Source organism: Peromyscus maniculatus, chromosome 23, assembly GCF_049852395.1.
Source record: "Peromyscus maniculatus bairdii isolate BWxNUB_F1_BW_parent chromosome 23, HU_Pman_BW_mat_3.1, whole genome shotgun sequence".
In the NCBI taxonomy this organism is placed as follows: domain Eukaryota; kingdom Metazoa; phylum Chordata; class Mammalia; order Rodentia; family Cricetidae; genus Peromyscus; species Peromyscus maniculatus.
In genome coordinates this window covers 7,886,413-7,909,239 of record NC_134874.1, presented here as the reverse complement: position 1 = coordinate 7,909,239, position 22,827 = coordinate 7,886,413, and the positions used below count along the sequence as shown (strand labels likewise).

General features: G+C 46.8%; 1 protein-coding gene across 1 annotated transcript in view; it reads left to right on the top strand.

The window, feature by feature from the left end:
* Srrm4 (serine/arginine repetitive matrix 4) overlaps nt 1–22,827 on the top strand; it is a 152,717-nt gene that overhangs the window by 128,895 nt on the left and 995 nt on the right. Inside the window, exons 9-12 of the mRNA XM_006970816.4 lie at nt 12,869–13,176; nt 17,705–17,908; nt 20,716–20,826; nt 21,469–21,597. Of these exons, the coding sequence (XP_006970878.1) occupies nt 12,869–13,176; nt 17,705–17,908; nt 20,716–20,826; nt 21,469–21,597 (752 nt within the window). The remainder of the gene's footprint in view (nt 1–12,868; nt 13,177–17,704; nt 17,909–20,715; nt 20,827–21,468; nt 21,598–22,827) is intronic.

Below are 22,827 nucleotides of genomic sequence, written 5' to 3'. Positions count from 1 at the left end.
TTATGTAGAGGCCTTTTGTGGACTCTGAGGGGGATAAACGCAAAAGGATAAACAGGATGAGAGTCAGCCTTGACATGCCGCAAGATTGTAGCCAGCAGCTACACGAGAACTTGAACATCCAAAAAGGCATCCCCCTTAGTGAGGGTGAGGTAGAAACAAGGAGGAGTTCAGGGGTCCTGTGGGAAGGTCAATGGGGGAGGTGACAATAAGCAGCACCGTGGCCTGGTTGACATAATTGGTATTTCCAGTATGTTGTGGAAAACTCTTCTCCACATCAAGGTACCTTGTGTCACCAGGGTCTAATTTTACTCAATCTCACGTATGTCTGACTGTGCTCTTCCTAAGTACCTCCTTCTCAGGATGACCATGAGAATGTGCAGGTATCAAGCCCCTGCCTGAACCCTCTCATTCCCTAATTCCCTAAATCTCCTGTGCTACAAAGATACAGAGGCCGGGGTTGGAGTCTTGACTAATCAACTCACCCATCTGCCCCCACAAGCCTCGGCTTCCTCAGCTGGGAAATGGGTGTGATTATTTCATTTGCAGAAAAACTATAAGTAAATCTGAATGATGTGCAGTAAGAGGCAGGAGAATGTTCCAGAGTTAGCTATGGCTGCCCAGTCTCTCATGTACTAGTGCCTGTGGTAGCTTACCTAGAAGCTTCAACTGACCTTAGCTACAATGGGCCAATGGTAACACCTGACTTATACTCCCTCACCTGCCTGGAGCGGTTTCCTAAGAAGCTCACACATGTGTGAAGGTGCTGCTGAGAACTACGTCTGTCCTTCCCTCACTTACCAGTAATGTTAGCATACTGGTTCTTGACAGTTTCTTTCCCAGAACACAGGCTCTTGGTGGCAGTGAGGTGTAATGCTCCATGTCCCAAGGAGCCTCCTGGCCCACACCTATCAGAAGAACCAAAAGCCAGGCCTTATCTTTATATGCAAGGAAGAGGCCTTAAGAGCTCACCTCTTTCCCACTGCCTTGGTTATTAAGAACAAAAGTATAGATATGTAAGAGAATAATGAAGGCTTTTGGCAAGGTGAGGTTGTTTAAAAAAAAAAGCAAGGGAATATGATTGTGCAACCAAATCCTTTATAAGCTCAGAGTTCACATACATTTATATATGCATGTATACATGCATACATACAGTCACACATACATACATCATACATGCATATATACAATACGTGCATGCATACATATGTCTTCTTCAAAAGTTAATTATTAAGCCCAATGCTTGGTCCAGGGACAAAACTCCAATAACATTCTAGATCCCTTCTATGGAACTTTGGACTCATCACATCACCTCTCTGTGTCTCTGTTTCCTCGAATTTTGAAAAACAAGGCAACTAGTGAGACCTAGTTCATAAGACCGTCCTGGGGTTACCATGACTAGCTGTGAGTAAACATTTTAGAATGCAGTTGTATGTGGCAAACGCTGTGTGATGCTTGTTGCTGGTGCTGGCAGTGTCATAGGTACAACAGCAGAGGAGGTAGAGGACATAGCAGAGGTCACAGTAATAACTAAAGTGTGGTTCCCCGTGTGGGTAAGTCAATGGGTAAAACAGGGACAAGAGTCAGGGTCCTGCTTTCTGGAGAATTCTCTTTCCATCATAAATAGTGGCTGCGTCCAATGTGGCTACACTCATCTTGGTTGAGGTTCTGGGGTTTTGTGGCTCCTGGGTGTATTAGTACACTCCAAAATCTGATTCCATGTTCCCTCCATTCTTGGCTAGTTTTCATCTTCTCCATCACAAAGGTAGAAATAAGACAAGATCCCAGGTGCACCACAGACTTCCAAAGAGTTCTAGCCCTCAAGACTTTTCTTCACTAGACAGAACAGCAGAGGCATTTGCACTGAATCACACTTCTCAATCATTCCTTCAGGTCTATTCACACCTACTGAGCATCTATTAAAGGGTTGGACTTGGATTTGGCTCTGGAGATGAACAGAGAAGAGAGTCTTTGCCTGCAAAGGGGGAAGGCTGACAGGAAAGGGCATGAGGGTTAGGGCAGGTAGAGAATGTAATGAAGACCCAGAAAACTAAATATGAGCAGGATTTAGCCAATGAAAAGGAAAGCTGAAGATTGGAGGTGGGGTTTGAGATGGAACTCTAGGACAGGGCACAGATGTTAGGGATGTATCGGGGGCCTCCTGTGCCCCAGGTCCCACTGTCCCATCCACAGAGCCCTTGTGGAAACATCAAGTGGGAGCGCATGACATCACAAGAGGTGCCTTGCCTATATGACTATGCAAATGAAGGCCTTGACTCTGAACTGGATCCTGGTTGGTTGAAGATGACCAGAGGATCTCTTGCCTGATCCCTGAGAGTCTGGAGGAGGCAGCAGTCAGCGTGATCAGAGCAGGATCGCGGCTGTGGGCACCAGTCCGTACCGAAAGGCTATGCTTACTGAAACAGTCAAATGATGACACACAAATTGGTAAATGGGTTATTTTACCTCCTCATCTCATCTCCAGTCTGCCAATGATCCCCTCCCTCCCCTGGTACCTTCAGGACCACTACAACATAATAGCTAATCGCTCTCAGCACCAAGCTGCCTTCTAATGGGGTATGCTTGACATTCAAGCAGTTGGTGACTGTCCTGAGTCCCCTTTACAGTAGTGGTGGGAGCAAACATAATGTGTCCTGGAGGCATCAGACACTTCCATCTTGATGTCTGAACAGGCTTTATGATAAGAGGATATTTGAGCTGGGCACTGAGGGTGGATAGGAGTTTATCAATTTGAAATGACTCGTATATAGAAGGAAATGGGATACCATTCCATGTCAGGCACCACCACATACTTTGCATAGTTATTTTCCCCCTAATTTCTTTGAGGTATGCGTCAACATCATCCCCATTTTGCAGATGGAGGAAGTGAGGCTCTGGGAGGCATGATGACCTAGGAAGGTAACACAATTTGGAGGGAAGAGAACTGGCAGAGACCATATGCCTTCGGAGCTTACTCTGTCCATCCTCTGCTGATGGACAGGGGGACAGGGATGCTGTTGGCGCCCACTGCTTGGTGGAGGCTTTCTTTTTTTTTTCTGTGACTATTCTCCATTATGCCTCTCATAACTAACTGCAAAGGGAATCTAGAATAAGGAGTGAATCAGAGCCAAGGAGAAGGGCAGGCCACCTTCTCCTGCCTCCTCGTACCGTAGTCAGGGACAAGAGCCGTCGGTCATCTCACTTATATGCCAATTGCTGCACAGATGCCAACAGACAAAAGGAGAATGAAGCATCTGTCAAAGGTAGTTTCACAAAATTTGTAAACTGAGGAAGGCAAAAGGGTGTCTGTGATTAAAACGTGGGCTTTGGAGATCTCATCTCCCTGTGGTATCCTGGATAACATCAGTAACTAATGTTCTCTGAGTACTTATTATGTGCCAGGTCACTGCCTCATGTTTTCATTGTGTCTCTTCAAGAGGACATAATGGACACTGTGGACTAGAAAGAGCAGACAAAGTCAGCTACTTGTAGAAGCTCAAATTTGAAGCCAGAGAGTCTGATCAGGAGACCCATGTGCTTAATTATATGTAAATATCATCATCTGTAACTTGGGGTAATTATCTTAACCTATTTACATGGTTGTGGTGATACATTGTGCCCACCAATATATTGTGCACCCCAATAAAGCTTATCTGAGGATCAGAGGAAAAAGCCAGCCACTATATTAAACATAGAATTCAGGAAATGGTAGCACACACGCCTTTAATCCTAGCATTCAGGAGGCAGAGATCCATCCAGATTTCTGTGAGTTCAAGGCCACACTGGAAACAGAGTCAGGCATGGTGACACACTCCTTAAATTCCAACAGTAGTTAACCATAAAGGTCTGGAGGTCTGGACAGACAGACAGACAGGAAGTGACAGAGCTGGGCAGAAAGAGGAAGTGATGTAGCTGGGCAGAGAGAGGAAGTGAGAAGGCAGAATAGAAAGGCATGTAGGCGTGGGTATACAGGAAGTAGATCATTTTTGGAGCTGAGGAGTTGGTGAGGTGAGGTTGTCTGTGGCTTGTCCTGTTCCTCTGATCTCTCAGATAAGCTTTATTAGGGTGCACAATATATTGGGGGACACAATATATCACCACACATGGTCAATATGATGGTGACATGAGACAAGGCATCTGTCCACTTATTTAAATATGAACTAAGAGCAGGAGAGGCAACTCAGTCAGTTACCCTAAACTTAGGTTTGGATCCCCAGCACTCACATAAAAGCCAAGCACAATGGTGCATACCTGTGACCCCAGAACAGGGGAAGGGGGAGAGACAAGAGGATCCCTGAGCTTGCTTGCTAGACAGTCTACCTGAACGGGTAACCTCCAGGTTCATTGAGAAAATCTATGTCAACAACTAAGTAAATAAATAATAAGGTGAAGATTGATGATTGAGGAAGATACCAGACATCTGATATTGACTTCCGGTCTCCACACACAAGCCAACATACCCGAGCGTGAACATGTACACAAATAGACATACAACAATTATAATCGTAATAGTAGTAATATTAATAAGAATAGCTTTGTACTCCCACCAGGTGCCAGGCATCCACCCTGTGAAAACTCGTTTCAAGGCTTGGGATCTAGCATCACGCATACAGTAGTTGCTAACATGGTTTGTTACCACAGAAACTTTTGAAAGATTGACTCCAAAGAAACCCAGCAATGACCTTTGACCTTAAAATCCACCAGCGAACTTGACAGCAACCTTTGGGGAAAGACAGGGTGGAGATGTGCCTCTTGTTTCTAGGCAGGAAAGGTGAGGCTGAGGACTGGCCATGGCAGACTCCGACCCATGGACTCCTCCACCCAGGCTTATTCACCCAGGCTTACCTTGCTCTCTCCCCTGGGAGCCTTAGCATCCAAGCTCTTCACTGGGCAAGGGGACACAGTTCAGAACAGAGAGGTGGCACCTGGGGACTCGGGGGTGAGAAAAGGCATAGCATAATCAACACTGAGTAAGGAAAGAAAAAACAACCATCCATTTTTAAATTTTATATTTTATTTTTATCAGCTAAGACATTTCACCACCAGAAGAGGTAGGAAGTACCTCACCTTAAAAAAAAAAAAAAAAAAAAAAAAAAAGTGGGATCTTTAAACTGAATGAAATTTACCTGGATACAAAACTCATGTATTGAGCTTACTTCCTTTCAACCCAGGCTTGGGGAAAATGTCTAACAAAGTTTATATGGAGGATGTTGTATGCAGGCAGATTGGGGGGACCACCAGCGAGGCTTCCGGAAAAGGGGGCGCTGGAAGCTGTCATTCCTTTCAGAGTCCTACAGAAAGGGAAGGAGTGAGGAGACCAGCTCCCCCACCACCACCACCCACACACACAATGTCAGCCGCACTGCACAGCCTGATGGTGCCCTAGTCCCCAGAAAATCAATCTCTCCGCGGCCGCCCTCCTCTTCACCTCCCCCGCTTCCCAGATGAACCTCAACAGGTCAACGAATCCATTCTTCTGCTGTCTTCCTAATTAGTGTCAAAGAAAGAGGGATGCCGGCGAGGAAAATAACCCTGCTGTCTTAGAGAAACAAAGGGTTGTTTCCTTAAGGAACGAGCGGGACCCTCTAGCTGTGTGCTCCGCCGCCGCGTAGCCTGTGAGATTTCCCGGCTCCCCATATGGCAGGGAAGCAAAAAGAAATTTATAGCTGCCGCTCTCCACGGGGCCATTTGAAGCCCTGTAAATGGACTTGTTCAGTTTAATTGAAATTCTCTCCTTGATTGTATTTTTGTAACCTATTAGGCCGCGCTGCCTCTTGATCTCGGAATTCAGACGAAATTAAATTTTGAAGTGTAAGTGAGAGGTTGCCTTTCCCCCTTCTCCGTTCTTGATTAAATAATGATTTGAAACAAAAACAATAAATAACTGTGCCGGCTCCCCTGGAGGGCTGAGAGATTCCCAGAGAATTGAGGGGGAACTGGAGCTCCTGGTGAGGGGATTTAATTAATTATTAGAAAAGTCCAAGTGTTAAAACACTGAGTGTGTTAAGGAACGAGGAGAAGGGGCGAGCCTCATGAGTTCCAAAGTAAGAGAAAGGGAAAGAATTTGGAGGGTTTATGTCGTGGGGAATGATGAAAGAATAAAGGAAAAACATCTGCGAGCCTCTCTCTCCCTGCAGTGGCTACGAATTCATGAAAAGCAATTGGTCCTAGTAATGATAACAAATACGGGCTGTGGAGACGGCTCGGTTGATAAGGTGCCTATTGCACAGCGTGGGGTCCTGAGTTCGATAGCCAGTACCCACGTTCGAAGATGGGCGCAATGCTTGTAAGTCCCTCGAGGCATGGCATGGCCAGGTGAGGACCTCCAACCACAAGGTTCCACCCACAGACGACTCTAACTGCCCTACTCTACAGAGTGGGGTATCTAGCTCCCCCACCCCCCACCCTACAGAGTAAAAGGCCCCAGCTCAGGACTCAAAACTCCACCAATCCCCGGGCTCGCCCCAAGCTCTGGACTTGAAATCTCACCAATCCCCACCCTGGAAAGCCCCGCCCCCCCAGCCCCGCCCCCAGAAATCCTATATAAACCCCGCCTACTGCTTCTCCTTGGAGCAGAGGCAGCCACCCTCTTGGGTGCTTCCTTCCCAGTAAATCTCTTGTGTGAAGTTTGTTGGGCCACCCGTGTGACTTGGTGTTATTCCTTGGCTGTAACGCTTGCAGTGATTCCTGCCTGTGACCCCAGCACTGAGGAAGCAGAGGCAAGCAGATCCTCGAGGCTCGCTGGTCGGTCGGTGTCACTGAACTCGTGAGCTCCAGGTTCGGGGAGAGACCCCCGCCTCACAAACCGAGGTGGGAGAGTGATTGAGGAAGACTCCCACTCTGAGTTCTGCAAGCGTGCACATTATCCACAAGCAGTAGATTTAATAAATGAATAGCTGGGGTTACCTTGTATGGCCCGAAAGGGAACCATTTGTCACCGCTGTGGATTCTGATTGTGGCTCAAGGGCTCTGGTCTCCTGGTTCCTTTTATTGATAACAGTCTAGCAAGGATTTTCAGGGTTGAGATGGGAAGGAAGTGTGGTGCATTTCATAGCTCTAAAAGGGAGAAATAAAACAGACTGGGGTGCTGTATTTGTGTGGCTGCTCGAGGGATCGGGGTAGCATGGGAGTTTTAGAGCAGAAGGTCTCAAATATCTCAAGGGCCCCATACTTAATAGGCATGAATAGTAGGAACCCCTGTGGACCCAGCAACGAGCATATCCAGGGAATATTGGCCCAGATCTAATTGTCCAGTAAAAACCAGAAGTGGGGTTGTGATGTGAACCCTCACTGCTCAGCTCATGTTGGAAGTTCATTCGCATTTATTTTCAAACACACTAAATGAGCTAAAGAAAGCCTAGCTGTGACACAGTGCACATGGCTTAACCCTTCTCCATGACCAGCTTGATGTATTGAAGCAAACGCGTTCCGCATATCCCGCATCCTCCCTAATTCAGGGGACAGAGCTGACTGCCAGCTTCCAGATGGTATCCTCTGGTCGCCAAGGCCCACTTTGCCTGCCTATGTGGCAGTCTGAACACAAAAGGGAATTGACATCCATTAGGGCCAGTCTTTCTCAGTATTGATAGTATTGAAAGGCTGGTGCATAAGTCCCCAGGCCCCTCCCTCTTGGGTTGATGTTATGTTTGGGGTACACATTCTACACAGATTCCCAAAGCCCTCCTTGGGGTTAAGCTCCACTGCCCTTTTTGGCCTTTTATAGGCTCCTCTTAATGGACTCTTATTCTCTCTCCTCTACAAGGACTTCTTCATCTCTCAAAATTAGCCATCATTGGCCAACTCTTAGGCTCAGTTTTCTTGCCATTCACCAAAGATCATCTTTGTGGAGGACAGAATTAAGGTTGAGATGGAGGAAGAAGTGATAGCCAACCAAAGAGGAGAACCCTAGTATGAGGATTCTGGGGATCTTGGGCATCATGGAGCTATTATTACTGGATGGTGATGGGTCTGTGATAACTTCTGCTTTCGGGGGACTTGGAGGCCATTGTACAGCCAGTTATACAAGATCTGAGAGTCACTGCACACATAGATATCCCTACCAGATGAAGAGCTCTTTCTTCAAGGACGGATTTTGAGAGGGCTCTTAGCTCAACCCTTATTGTGTCAATAAGAAACAAATGGGAGCCGTCCAATCATGATGATGTTGAGCCGGGACGGCTTGTGTCTTGTGTGCTATGGGGGAATATCTGTTATGAAAGCGATGTTCCAAGATGAGAAAACAGACGCAAGAAGACAGATGCATCCACTGTCATCTGTCACAGCGTTCAGTCTTCTGATTCCACCTGCACGATCCCCCAGGACCTGTTCTGCCTCTGGCTGCTCCACTGTGGCTTCACCCCGCCCCCTCTTCTTCTATAGTGAACTGAACCTCTGAAGAAGGCGGAGTCTGAGGCTAGGAAGCTATCAAAAGACACATACCTCCAATGACAGGTTTAGCAAACTATTCCTCCCACCAATGTAAACAGAGTCCATCAAGACTTCTAAGTGCAAAAAAGAACAGTGTTCATAGGAACAACGAGTTGAAACATCCCAGATGACTCCTTTCTCTCTGCCACAATACCCTTTAAATGGGGCAAATGAATTGGGGCTTGTGCTAAATAGGGGCATTAGGTGATGCTGGCCACGTCATAGGAAGCAAGAGAGAGGTGAAACCCCACTGAGCCTCCCCTGACCAAGCCCTCAATACTGATGTCTACTGAGCTGCTCCATAGACTGGCGTAGACGTTTCTGATTTGTCTGGCTCTACGAGATGACTTTAAAAAGAAAGTCCTTAGCCTGAGGGACTTCCCCAGAATTGAAGCTAACAGCCCTCCATATACAAATTGCCAGGCTCAGGTTCCTTTTTCAACCTGACCTTTTAAAGTGGCAGAGTAACCAAAAGAAAGCCAGGTCGCCCGTCACAACTTGCCTCATTCAGAAGGCTCTGTGGGTCTCAAAATCCTTGCCTGAGATCAGGAGCACATCTGGTGGGAATGTGCAGGCAGAGCCACTGGGGGCTTCTCCTGCTGCCCTTGGTCAGGGGTCTCAGAAGGAGAGAAACCAAGGGGGATCCCCTCTTCCTGCCATAGTCCAGACTTTAATCCTTGGCCTTAAGTTGGCTTCAAGACCTTGGAACTTTTATGGAGCTGTTTTTATTATGATCTAAATAAGTCCTTTCTTGAGAGAGAGAGAGAGAGAGAGAGAGAGAGAGAGAAGTTTTTTTTTTCTCTAAAGCTGGCCACCATCTGAGCAGACTCCACCACTGCCTGGTCAAAGACTGAGTCCCTGCAGCTGTCAAGGGACCATGGAGGAGCTTGGGTTATTAAACGACCATTGTTGCTGAGCATCTACCCTGAGGCAGGTAGAAGGTCCTGGTGTATAACACTGCATCAGCCATGGCCCCAGCCCTCAACAAGTGGGTGAAGAGACAAATAAGTTACCACTCCTACTGAGTAACAAGGCGTTTAATCTGGAGTGAGTAGTTGGCTGAAAGATGGAATTCATTAATTACAGAGTGTTGTCTGGGTGATCAGAGAAGGTGATAGGTGAGGGAGAAAGGAAGAGTATTATTTTGCAGAGGAAACAGGATGTGTAAATGACCTGGAGATGGGAGTGTGGTGTGTCTTAGCAAAACCAAGAACACGTGCTGGTCAACCTGGACCGTGGAAGACAACTTGGGAAAGCATGGAAGAGGAGTGTGTGAGGGTCTTGGGGTTGGTTTAGGAAGTAGGTGGGGCAGGTTTGTAAAGCACACCGTAATTTGTGTCAGTGAGCTGAGACTGACCAAAGGAGTGGGATTTTTAAACAAGGAGGAGAGGCCGGTAGGTTTGTGTGCCCTGGCACTCTCGCCCAGTGAGAGCTTCCCAGCAGGACTTTATCTCTATTTTCTGGGGGTGAAAAGCATCATCCAATGCAGTGCTGTTGGGTCAGACACACAAGCCATTATAGTTTATGTAAGTTATAGCCAGGTGGAGACACTGACAACATCCCAGTGGGCTCAGATTGTGGGGCAGAGTGTGTACAGAAGAAGGCACGGTCCCCCTTCTATATGTACCATCCTAGAAACATCATACTTGAAGTCTTGGCTCATGCGGATCCATCACATATCAGGAAAACAAATGTTTTTAAGTTTGTAGTCAATACCAGGAGCAAGTACTTGGAAGGAGAAAAACCCAGTCTAGATGCCCCAGGGAGCAAGCTACAAGATATCACATTAAACTCTGCCAGCCTGTTCCCTCTAAGATGGGCTTACTTTCTGACATACTGGCCACCCCACCATTCACTCCCGGTCAACAATCCCTTGATCCTTTCCCTGGACTAAACCCTAGTCTGAAAGCTCAGAGCTAGCTTTCCCATCATGGTGGTTTCTCACTTCTGACAGAGATGGTAAAGGAGATGTTGGTGGGACCATTGGACATCAGAGGTGGGAGATGAATGTCGTCCAATTTAGAAGGAGCTGAATGAGAACAGATTCTGTATATTATACGAAAAGGGGTCTCTAGAAAATTCGACCTGGCCACCTTATTTTGAGGTGCCACCTTCAAGGCAAAGGTAGCCAGGTAATCATGATGCGTTCAAGGCAGAAGCTGCACTAGACAGGATTTGCTAAGGCTAGACCGTTAGCTTGCCCATGTGCAAAGCCTCCTGGGAGAAACCAGAAAGAAATCCCCGCCTCTTAGTCCCAGGATGTGGCATTCCAAGCTGTCAGGGATCTCTCTGTGACTCTCAGTTCCAGGTGTCCACATCTCTCCCTCAAGGCAGAAGGGTCTCTTTTAAAGAGCTCAGGTGCCCCCTCTCTAGCAAATCTACAAAGCAGGGGGTAAAGTTGGGGAAAAGTCGATTTTATTTTTATTTTTAATGAGAAAGCCTTTTCTAGTATGTGTAAGGCCCAGGGCCAGACTTAGCCAAGATAGCTACTCATAAATATAGTTAAAAAAAAAAAAAAACCAATAAAGTATGTCCCCTCTTGAGAGGCTGAAGTAAACATGTCTTCGAGGTGATATGACAGTCACCTTTGAATTCAGAGTCCCAGGCCCTTCCCAGCACTAGAACACAGCATGGCAGTGAGCGAGAATCTGCTCCAAGGTCTCAGGCTTCCCTCCTCTGTGTCACCCGTAAACAGTGTCAGGGGACCCATACACAGTCACTTGGACACCTCAACATGATCATGCAGTTTCTGCCCAGATGGCCTACTTGAGACATAGTTTGCTTATGGAACAACAGATCTTCAGAAGGAGACTCAGGAACCATTTAAATAGAGAATTCTGGGAACCCAAGCACCCCAGAGTGAGTGGTCTAGAGGTGTGGTTTCCAGGGAGTGACCTCTTCATCACACAAATTTCTCCTCCCCATAGAGATGTATTGCTAGAAAAAGTCCAGGGCAAAGATCTCTCTTGCCCACAGCTAAACATGGTACAGCAGCTGGAAAAAAAAAATCACTGTGATTTCTCAGCCACAGCCTGACCTGAATGTTGAAGAAAAACATTCTCAGCATAGAATTCCCTTCCCAAGTGATAACTCTCCACAGCCCCCCAAATCCCTCAGTCTTCCTAGGCCAGTCCCCAAACTGAGGCATCTCTTCAGGACTTAATGTCCAAGGTCCTTCTAAATCTCCCAGTTGCAATCGCACGCTCCCTCCCCAGTGTCCCCTGGAAGTACACGGAGGACTGGGCCTTTACAGTTCCTTCCATAGCTCCAGGTACCAAGGCAGTGAAGGTTTCTGCGAACCAACCTGGGCAGGAAGCTACCGGCCAGGTGGATGAAGTTAGGTCTCCCTGAGTGAGAGATCCGCTCGCTCAAAAGCACCCAGCGCCCCAGAGCCAACAAGGTTCAGGGCGAAGGTTAAGGTTGTGTAGGAAGGTGTGTGTTTTTTCTTGTCATTTACGACTCTGATGATGGACTTACCTTGCCCGCTCTTCCCTTTCTCTTACACCTTTCCTACTAAAGGAGGAGTCCTTGCTTGGTAAGTGACGTAATCCGCAAAGACACCAGAGACTTTGTTAGAAGCCACTCAGAGTGCTTAGCTACCTCCTCCGAGAGAGAAGGACGCGCACAAATGCCTGTAGAGACTCGTTTTGTTTTATGTTTGGTTTTTTTGGTTTTGTTTTCAGCCAGACTATTTGACTTTACATTTATTTTGTCCCCCCCTCCCCGCCCTGCCCCCGGCCCCCTCTCTTGACTCCTTTAGTTAGAAACTGCTCAAACGTCCGTTTGCGACCTTGACTTTTTTTTTTTTAAGAAAGAAAAAAGAAAAGAAAGAAACCAATTCTCATCCTTGTTTCTTTGACCCACGTGACATTTGTTCAGGGTTTTATTCAGGCAACTTTTTCTTTAAAAAAAAAAAAAAAAAAAAAAGAGTTAGTTGAGGATTTGGGTTGAAATTTAAAATTTGCCTTTATCTCCTTTTGTGTTTTTAATTTCCAAGATCTAATTTTTGAGGCCTGTAGCCCCCTTTTTCTTTTTGATTCCCCTCCCCCATTCCTTTATTTTTATTATTGTTTGAAGTTAAGGGTGTCTACAGCCCTCCCCCTTCTATTGATTTATCTCCTTTGTTTGAGTTTCTTAGAGATTACATTTTGTATCATTTCCCTTTACTTTTGTTTGATCTGAGTCGCATGCCTTTTCCCTGCATGATTCCTAAAATCTTCCAGTTACTCTAGCAGGGGGTAAAAAAAAATATTATATATATACTCTAGAGGTCTCCTAGTTCTGTGGAATTCTTTCAGGAATTTGTGCTTTTGTTTTTTGGGCGTCTCTTCTCTCCCCTTCTCTCTTTGCTTTCGTTACAGTGACTCATGATGGTTAACATTCTTGGTTACTTAACACACAGCCCCGGAGCTCAGCAGTGTCCGACGGGTCTTTTTGCTTTCAGATCTCTGGGTCGGGGTCTGCGGCTGACCTCTTTAGCAAATCAGCCAGCCCGCTCACCGCCTCCTCCCGAGGGCGCTCGCAGGAGTACGACTCGGGCCATGACACGTCCTCGCCGCCCTCCACGCAAACCAGCTCAGCCAGGTCCCGGGGCCAGGAGAAGGGGAGCCCCGGTGGGGGTCTGAGCAAGAGTCGGGACCTCAACTGTGGCAATACTTCCGATTCAGGGAACTCCTTCACCACCTCCTCCCCGCAGAACAAGGGGGCTGTTTTGGAGAACGTCTCTCCTACCTGCAGGAGCAGTGAGTCAAGGTCAGTACATTTGAGGGTACGAGGATCCCCACTTCAGCATGACTTTTTTTTTTCTTTTCCCCCCGAGACAGGGTTCCTCTGTGTAGCTTTGGAGCCTGTCCTGGAACTTGCTCTGTAGACCAGGCTGGCCTCGAACTCACAGAGATCTGCCTTCCTCTGCCTCCCAAATGCTGGGCTAGTGTCATTTTCTTATAGTCTCATCACAGTGCCCTGCCCTTCCTAGGCATCTTTATTAGAAAAAGAAAGGACCATCTATTCAAATTAGCTTGATTTAAAAAATATATAGCCAGACACTAGCTTCAGGTACCGCCAGACCCAGGGGTTCAAAAGGTGCTACTGCCTCTTTCTCTTTTGAATTCTACCTCTCAGCTCTGCTCCCACGCTCTGTTGGCTTCATTCTCAAGCAGACCGGCCCAGAGCTTTGCAGATAGGCTCAGCACCTGCGTCTCCAACCAGCCAGCAGAAGAATGCCTCCACCCCGCCCCCACAAAAATCTTAGCAAAAATACCCAAACAGGTACTTATTGGCTCTGCTTGGCCCAGCTTGGGTCATGCGTCCCCTCAAACCAGTCTCTCTGGCCCAGCAGGTGCTGAGTTACAGGCTAGCGCCAGATGTTTCTGCAGGAAAAGCCAGAGTGTTGATATCAGGAGGGAGGGATGGACGGCAGGGAGACAAAAATAGATGCCAGTTTGCCGAGAGTGTCGGGGAAAGTCCAACATGAACTTCATTTAAGTCGCTGTCAGTGAAAAACATACCATAGTACTGACCAAAATCAATTTAAAACATATTCACACACACACAAAAAAATCTGTTTACATATGGTTATAGGAGCTTTAGTCATACTTTCTAGAACTTGGAGGCAACCAAGTCTTTTAGGTGAATAAACTGTGGTATATCCAGACTCTAGAATATAACAACAACAATAATAATAATAATAACAACGTGCTATCCATTTATACAAAAGACACACACAGTTCCAGCTACATGAAAGTATAACACATGATACATCATTCATGACGGGTAAATGTCCAGTGACTCATCAAAAGTCATAGGATATATTAACACCAAGAGTAAGCCTGACAGAAACTATGGGCTTTGGGTGATGGTATGAGGTGTTAGCTCCTCAGTTCTAACACATGGACCACTTTGGTGAGGGACGTTGTTTGTGAGAGATGAAGTCCTGGAGGCCAGGAGGCCCTTGCTTTGTGCTCAGTTGTGCCCTGAAATTAAAAATGTTCTAAAAATAAAACTTCTTCGTGAAGAACACACAACTACCACTGTAAAGTTGAGGTATGGGTCCTTTCATTTGGTGCTACGCTGGCTGCATGCATTTTTCCTTCTGAAAATACAGCCACACGTTTGTTTACAAGCCAATGACAATTCCATCATCTCATCACCAACTGCTCTGTCACTCAAGCAGTCACAGCAAACAGCAGCTGGGGAGACAGCGGTTAAAATGCTTGGCAAGCAAGCAGTGTAAATGTCAGGTGGGCGTGATGGCCTGCCTGTAATTCTACCCTCCGGAGGCAGAGACAAGGGATCCCCAGAGCAAGTGGGCTAGTGAGACTAGGCTTATCAGTAAGCTCTGGATTTAACTGAGAGACCCTGCCTCAAAGAAGAAAGAGGCGAGTGATGGAGGTAGCTTTCTGGCATCAGCTTGTTTCCCCCCAAAACATACACCCACATCCATACACACATGCACACAGAACACATGCACGTACATATACATGAAAAGAATCTGAAAAAACATAAATCGCGTCATAATGCTGACCGCTAGATGTACTCTCGAAAGAGTAGTTGTTAAAATTTGCTGGCCACTTAGTCTGCACCATCCATTCAGTTACATCTCTCAACTTCTTACCAGACACACCCTCATGGCAGCATTCAGCTTGATGCTAGGAGTGAGAAAATGATAGGGCTCTTTTTCCTGACTTTAGAATTCACTAGGTGTATGGGTAGGGGAAGTTGGCTCGCACACTCTACCCAGAGAAACACTGGGTCTTTCCTCCTGCCAGGGATTCAAGTCCACCTTTGTTCCACGTGGCCAAGATTTCCAAATGATGGCCACACCCCACTCAAGCATGGAAGCAGTGACAGTTTCTTCAAGGACAGAGCACCCCTTATCTTTAACATAAGACCCAGTCAGGCTTCAGTGCTGGACAAACAGCTTGGGTCTGCATGTAGCCCCGCCTCTGGTTTGCCCGCTCTGGGACGTCCCTGTCCTCAGCTCCTGCCCACGCTTGGTGGGAGGCAGAGTTGGGTCAGTGAAAATGTCAGCTTCTCCAAGAGCAGACAGCAAAGTTCCCACATGGGAGAAGAAGGTAGCCACGTATCTACTAACACACTAAAGTGCTGTGATTTGGGAGAATAGAGAGAGAAAGAGCAATAATAATGATGATGATGAAAAAGTATTAGTATTAATTAATGAAAAAGCCACTAGTATCTATTGATCCAGATAACATAATAGACACTGGGAAAAATGCTTCTCACAAGTAGCGTTCCTTAGCTCCTATTGGTGTCTTTTTGCAACAGGCACTATTATAACCTTTTTGTAAACTGATAGGAAACTGAGGCACAGACTCAGACAAAATCATTTAAGAAGCAGCAATAGCAGCATTTCAATTCAGACCTGTCTCTAAAACTAGACCCTAGGTCCAAGAGATATATAGCTGTTACTTGCTTCATTTGATATACATAGACAGCCAAATTAAATAATTTAGAACCAGCCTTTCACTTTGGAATGTAAATGATGGTGAAATCATGAGTATTTATGTCCTGCCAGCTATGGACAAAGGGCTCAATAAATATGGGATAAGTGAAGAGATATGAGCTGAAAGTCAAGGGCACCCCAGACGCAGAGGGTAAGGAATTGGAGAGGTGACAGGGATGAGTGTGTGCGGCTAGACAGACCCAAGTTTGGAATTCTGAGTGACCTTGAGCAAGTCACTCCTCCTTCTGAGCCTCCTCCTTAGTTTGGTCATAACCATAGGACCAGATACACAATGTTATTGAGAAAATCAAATGAAAGAGCCCAAGACACAGACAGGATGGCTAAGATGACACATGACAAACACGTGTGGAGGATATAAAGCCCAGGGGGGCACACACACCCCATCAGCTCAATATCCAGGGCAGAAGATACATGGAATCCTAAGACCAAATGAGTCATGTAGGCATGGGGGGAGGGCCAAGCAGAAGGGGCCATGGTAACACACAGGAGACCGTCAACCCAGAATGGGAGTAAAGAGACTGTCCTAAGAGGCTCTTCAAAGAAGATGGGGTTAAGTCAAGGCAGAGCCACATGTAGAGGAAGTTGCCAACATGTTCTATGGTCTGGAGACAAAGGACAGAATAGGACATTTTTTTTTTTTTTTTTTTTTTTTTTTTGGTTTTTCGAGACAGGGTTTCTCTGTGTAGCTTTGCGCCTTTCCTGGAACTCGCTTTGGAGACCAGGCTGGCCTCGAACTCACAGAGATCCGCCTGCCTCTGCCTCCCGAGTGCTGGGACTAAAGGCGTGCGCCACCACCGCCCGGCAGAATAGGACATTTTGTTTTGGGAGAACAGCCTGTTAGGAACAAGAGCCAAGATCATCATGAATCTTTCAAGATTTATGGTAGTTTTCAAACTATATTAATGTGATTTGAAGTTGACTCTTGGCCTAATCAAATGAACATGTCTTCGTGAGGACCTCAGAAGGAGTTCAGAATGGCCCTAGACAAGAGAGACTATAAAACAAAGATTCCCCATACCCTTTGTCTGATTGTGAACAAACCTCCATCCACCGGTTTTGGGAGTCTCTCAATCTCTCCATCTGCAAAGTGGGCTACATCAAAGTTGCCCAAGCACGGGTCACCTTCTTGATTCTTTTAAGCTATATTCACACTGGGTTGTCTATTGTGATCATATCACTATTTCTGCATGGAAATGTGTATCCCTTTCTGAAACATAATAAATAGAAAGCACCTGTGGTAATCGGATGAAGCTAGTGTATCTAACTCTGGTCAGTTACAGTTCCCTGCTCAAGGCTCTGACCCCAAGGCCTGTCCCTTTATCTTGGGGAGATTACAAAGTGTTAGAGAGGTGTTAAAAACCCACGAGCACCCAGCCAGGGCTTTCTCATTCACGCAATCAGAAGGACCCGGCAAGGACAAGAAAGAGGGAGGTAGGGATCTCTCACCACATGATTTGATGTTGTTTAGCCTTGTGCCCACAAGGGCCTCCTGGAATGCTCTCAAGTGGCCCCCTGGTGTGGTATGTACCTCCTACCTGGGGGATCCTGAATTGGATTAAATATCATTCTACTTGGGAGGCCTTTCTAAATTCGGTCACCTGGCAGTTCTTCCCAGAAAGGGGGGAGGTGGAAAGAGGAACTGGGGATATTCTATCCTAGAGCTGGAGAGATGGCTCAGTGGTTAAGAAGGTATTCTATCCTAGGCAAAGGTGATAGAGGGAATACCAGGTCAAGGTGTCCCCCCGCCCCCCAGAGCAAGGGCAGCGGGATAATGACAGATGTTTCTCCCTCCTGCAGAGGATTTCAGTCTCCATGTCTACAGTGTGCTGAGGTGAAGAAGTCAAGTTTGGCCCCATCCACAGCCCGGAGCTCCCCCATCAAAGAGTGCTCCCGTAGCTCCTCCTACACCAGCACTCGATCCTCCAGTCCCTCTTCCCGGTCCCCAAACCACAGAGCCTCCCCTAGGTACACCCGGAGCCGGTCCACTTCCTCCGAAAAGAGGTGAGTATGTCTTTGACTTTTGATCTGCAGTTGACTGTCAAGTCAAGCTTGACTTTGGATATCTGCTCCAGCCATTGCTGCTGATAACCTTGGGAAAGGCAATCAACATCTCTGAGCTCCCATTTCGTTGTGTGAAAAACAAAAATATTAAGAATGCATGGCTCAGTGGCCAATGGCTCCTGCCTGAAGCAAAAGCACTTAAAACATGACGAGCATTCATTGTTACTGTTTCTGTTGGCGTGAGGATGAGACGAGTGTCAATTAACTTCTGCATAAAAAAGTAACCAACATCATCCTTCGTATAAAATGTATTCACTTAATCCCCATAATTGTGTAGATTAGCGATTTGTGCTGGGCTCAACAGGCTGGTTCTGTCCTCAGCCCCCTCGTGTGTTTTTGACTGGATGGCGAGTTGGCTCTGGGCTGGGAATTGAAAGTCATCCAATGATTAGTTGTCTCTGCTCTGCTCTGTGTTGTCTCTCATCCACCAGCAGACCTATCTGCTTGTACGCATGGTAATGACAAGGAGAGAGAGAGAGAGAGAGAGAGAGAGAGAGAGAGAGAGAGAGAGGTAATGACAAGGAGAGAGAGAGAGAGAGAGAGAGAGAGAGAGAGAGAGAGAGAGAGAGAGAGAGAGAACAGTAATATATAAGGCTTCCTTACTTCTCAGCTTGAAGCATCATTCCATCCCTCCTGCTGTTCTATTAGGCCATAATAAGTCACAAGACCCATCCAGAAGAGTCTCCCTTAATGAGAGGAGTTACAGAGTAACATTTCAGGGATTGTGCAAGATAGAGAGAGAAGAACTGTAGCTGTTTTTGTATTCTGTTTCAATAACCATTGGTATTGCTTGGTTACCTTGTATGGAATAGCTCTGGCTTTGAACATACAGACAGGAGATCTCAGGAAACGGAAGAGCCCATCTAATCCAACCCTCAGGGCCTCCTTGAGCCTAGCTTCCTTCTTCAAACAAAAATTTTTTAATTTCAATTTCTTTGAGATTTCAAACGAAAATTTAAAAAAGAAAAAAAAAAAACCAGCAAGCTGGTTGTTCCTCTTCCACAACCATATAATCAACATTCAACATTCAGTTGCTTCCTTGGTTGGTAATTTCAAAACCAGCACTTGCCTTTTTTTTCTATAAGATTTCTCAATGCAAATGCAAAGGACAGTCTGGCAGGCACTTTCCCAGGGGCACAACTACAATAGGAATGAGCTCTTCCTTCCCCCGTCATGTTCTCTAGGTGCCATAAGAGAGAGAGAGAGAGAGAGAGAGAGAGAGAGAGAGAGAGAGAGAGAGAGAGAGAGAGAGAAGAGAAGAGAAGAGAAGAGAAGAGAAGAGAAGAGAAGAGAGAGAGAGAAAGCGTGGGCAACAGGGCTCATAATTTAGATGCATCACCAAGAGTTGCCCTTCCCCTATTGTCTACAGGAGATAGGATCCAGGATCCCCAATGGATACCTGTAGCCAAACTCTTGGCTAAGTACCAAAATCCTATCATGACATGGCCCATCCCCCTTTGTAACTAAGCACCTGTCGTACACTATGATGGAAGTATTTTCAATGTGAGGTGTCGTAGCAAAATTAACAAGAGCTCTGCTTCTCCTGTTTCCTGGAGATCTCTGTTCTTGCCACATATCTTAGTACATTCGGCCCCTGGTCTTTCTTTCTTTCTTTCTTTCTTTCTTTCTTTCTTTCTTTCTTTCTTTCTTTCTTTCTTTTCTTCCCTCCTTCCTTTCTTATTGGATGGACAATGCTTATGCTCTCACTTAGTGGAAGTATGTCATTACTCCTTTCTGACATGTGTAAGTTACTAGTGTCACTACTCTCGTACTTGTGGGTCATTTTTAAATAAATAGAGATTGCTTGCACATGAGCACTACAATCCTGCCATGGTAGATCTACAATCCTGCCATGGTAGATCTACAATCCTGCCATGGTAGATCTGATCACACAAATGCTACCTACTAACCGGCAAGTAGCATAGACATCATGGATACCCTGGACAAAGAAATAACCCACTTCCTAGTAGGTGCTACTCAGAATGGTTTGAAATGTAAAACTTATGAATTATTTGTTTATAGAATTTTCCACTTCTTAATTTTTTTTCAATCCATTCATGAAGCCATAGAAAAGCAAAACCATGGGTAAGCATGTGGGGGGTGGAGAGGGACTGCTATAATCTGCAGAAGTCAAAAACACTTTTTGTAGCCAGACTCTCTTGGATTCATATGTCCACTAGCTGTGTGACCCTGGTCAAATTATATCACCTCTCTGTGTCTTTGTTTCTCCATTTGTAATATGAAATTAATAACAGTTCCTAACCCTGGCATGTGTTGAGGATTAAGTGAGACACATGCATTTTCAGTTCAATGCCTGGCACATAATCAAATGTATAATAGTCATAGTTAACGTTTCCAGTGTACTGGCTAATTGGCACTTAGTGTATATACCAATATGCTAAGTGATTTACTCTAATTTAGATTTACAGCCAACTTTGTAGGGCTGGTCCTCCTTTGCCATTCTGCAGACGAGAAAATAGAAGCCTAGAGTAGTGGAATCAAGGGCCCAAGACCACACAGATAAAAAGTGGCCAGGACAATAAGCATTCAGGAAATAACAGAAAGTTGTCAGTGTTAATATTAATTACTTGAAAAGGAGAGGATTTCATTCTCTGGTTGTGGGTCCTGTAAAAAGCCAGGCTTGCTCAAATAAAAAGAGCGCCGTCTGGGGGCCAGGTGCATGGAGCCTCAGCCGTCGTCCGCACAACCCTAACACAGGTCTTCAGAGGCTCTTCCCTCTTCCCCAGGTCCTACTCTCGCTCTCCCAGCTATTCCTCCAAGTCTGGCAAGAGGAGCCCGCCTAGCAGAAGCTCTAGGTCTCGTCGTAGTCCCAGCTATTCCCGCTACAGCCCCACCAGGTATCGTCCTTCCCAACCCACCCCCAGGGTGGGTCCTGCCTCATGGGCCACACCCCTTTCCTCAGATCCTGAATTCAGGCCGTGCCTCTCTGTGCCAATCTCCCAAGCCCTGCCCAATCCCTAGCCCTGGAGAGGTAGGGATGGGAATTCTTGCAATCCTGTTTGTCCAATCAAGAGTGGCAACCAGGCCTCAATACACCCTTTGACCTACTGTCCTTTTTGCACCCGGGCGCCCCATCTCCTTGGTCAATTGTTGCTTTCTCTTGCCGCTGCACTCACAACCCCAATTATTGCCCACCCCAGGGCCTCACCCACCTCACCCTCCTCACCCACCAACCTTTGTGCCTCCCTGCCAAGGGACATGGACGGACACACACACACACACACCACCACCACCACACCACATACACACAAAGGCTACCAACCACTCTTGCTCATGGCCAGCTTGCCCCACGGTGCTCACCTAATCAGATTCTTCCCAAAGTGCATCATATTCCCTGTCTTCTCTGGGGCCCCTGGCAAAGGCCAGTCTCAGTAGGGGGGCGGGGACAGCAAAGTGTCTCACACAGAAATACCAGCAGAAAAGCCAGCCCAGCCTTAGTTACCTAGCAACCCCCCCACCCTGCCTCTGCACCCCTTCAGGGACCCCAAGTATGGTGAGAAGGAATTGCAGCCCCGAGAGCGTGCACGCAGGCGGCGAAGGTCCTACTCACCCATGAGGAAGCGCCGGAGAGACTCCCCAAGCCACCTGGAGGCTCGAAGGATAACCAGGTGAGACCCCCAAAGCAGGGATCACCTGCTTCCAACCTTCTCCCCCACAGTCACGTTCTCTCATATGGACCTCAGGGCTGAGGCTGGGATTCAAGCATTGTAGGAGCTCCAGGATGCCCCTTCCAACATCTAAAATAATGATTTTTGATTCAAAGCCTACCCTAGTATGGAATCATATCAGGATCCCAATCTGCTAGGCTGTGATGGGGAAGGAACCCAGACAGCATGTGGACTAAGCTTGCCCTGGGACTCAGGGAAAGACAGTGGGCCAGTCTGAGGAGCAGTGTGTAGCCTAAGAGGTGGTCCTGGAGGCTGGGGACCCAGCTGGTGCTAAGAGGAGAGGGTTAGGAAGGAGGGGGTGTGGGACTGGCTAGAGAATGGGGACCCAGACCACCACAGGGCAGAGCATTGGTGTGGTGATGAAGCCCCACCTCAATGGAGGTAGTCCTTTACCCTACCGTATTTAAATGTCAGGTTACAATTAAACTATTCATGCTTATACCGCAAACCAAGTTCAGATAGCACAAGTAATAGGATTGGGATTTCCAAGGACTTAAACGGAGCTGTGGTGAATGAAGGAAACATCGTCAGATTTTGAGTTAAGACCTGGTTTCCCAGGGAACCTAGAGTCCTTTCCCCTCCTCCGGGCTGTTTTCTCACCCACAAAACATGGCATAACTCCCAGGAGCGTCACGTGGAAGAGCTGAAAGGGGACAAAAAGATGTGACCCTGCCTTGTAAATTTAAACGCGGGACACGCTGTATTCTATCGTTATTGACTGAATGATGAGAAGAGGTGGAAGACGTGACCTGTGACAGCTAAAGTCTGAGGAGAAAAGCTGTCGGGAGAGGAGGCAAAGGCTGTGAGGAATTGTATTTCTCAGGCCTTGAAAGCTGGGAGAACGGCTGGATGGCGTCCCCCAAACTAGGTTATCTTTCCCGACATCCCCACTCCTCCCAGAGACCCACAGGGGAAGGGATCCTGGAAGCCCATTGGATCCATCCTGGAGAGGACCAGGAGGCAGGCAGGACAAGAGCAGGGGGCTCGGGGTGATGGATGGAGTTGCCTGCTCAAATGGTCCACAGTGCTCTCTTCCCAGCATCCGTGATTGTCCTTGTCACTGGTTACCCATGCTGCTGGTTAGCTGGTCATGGCTGTATTTCACTTTCTTAAATTCAATATGCCCTTTTTCAGAGCTCCCCCCAATGCCCCCCCCACACACAGAAACAC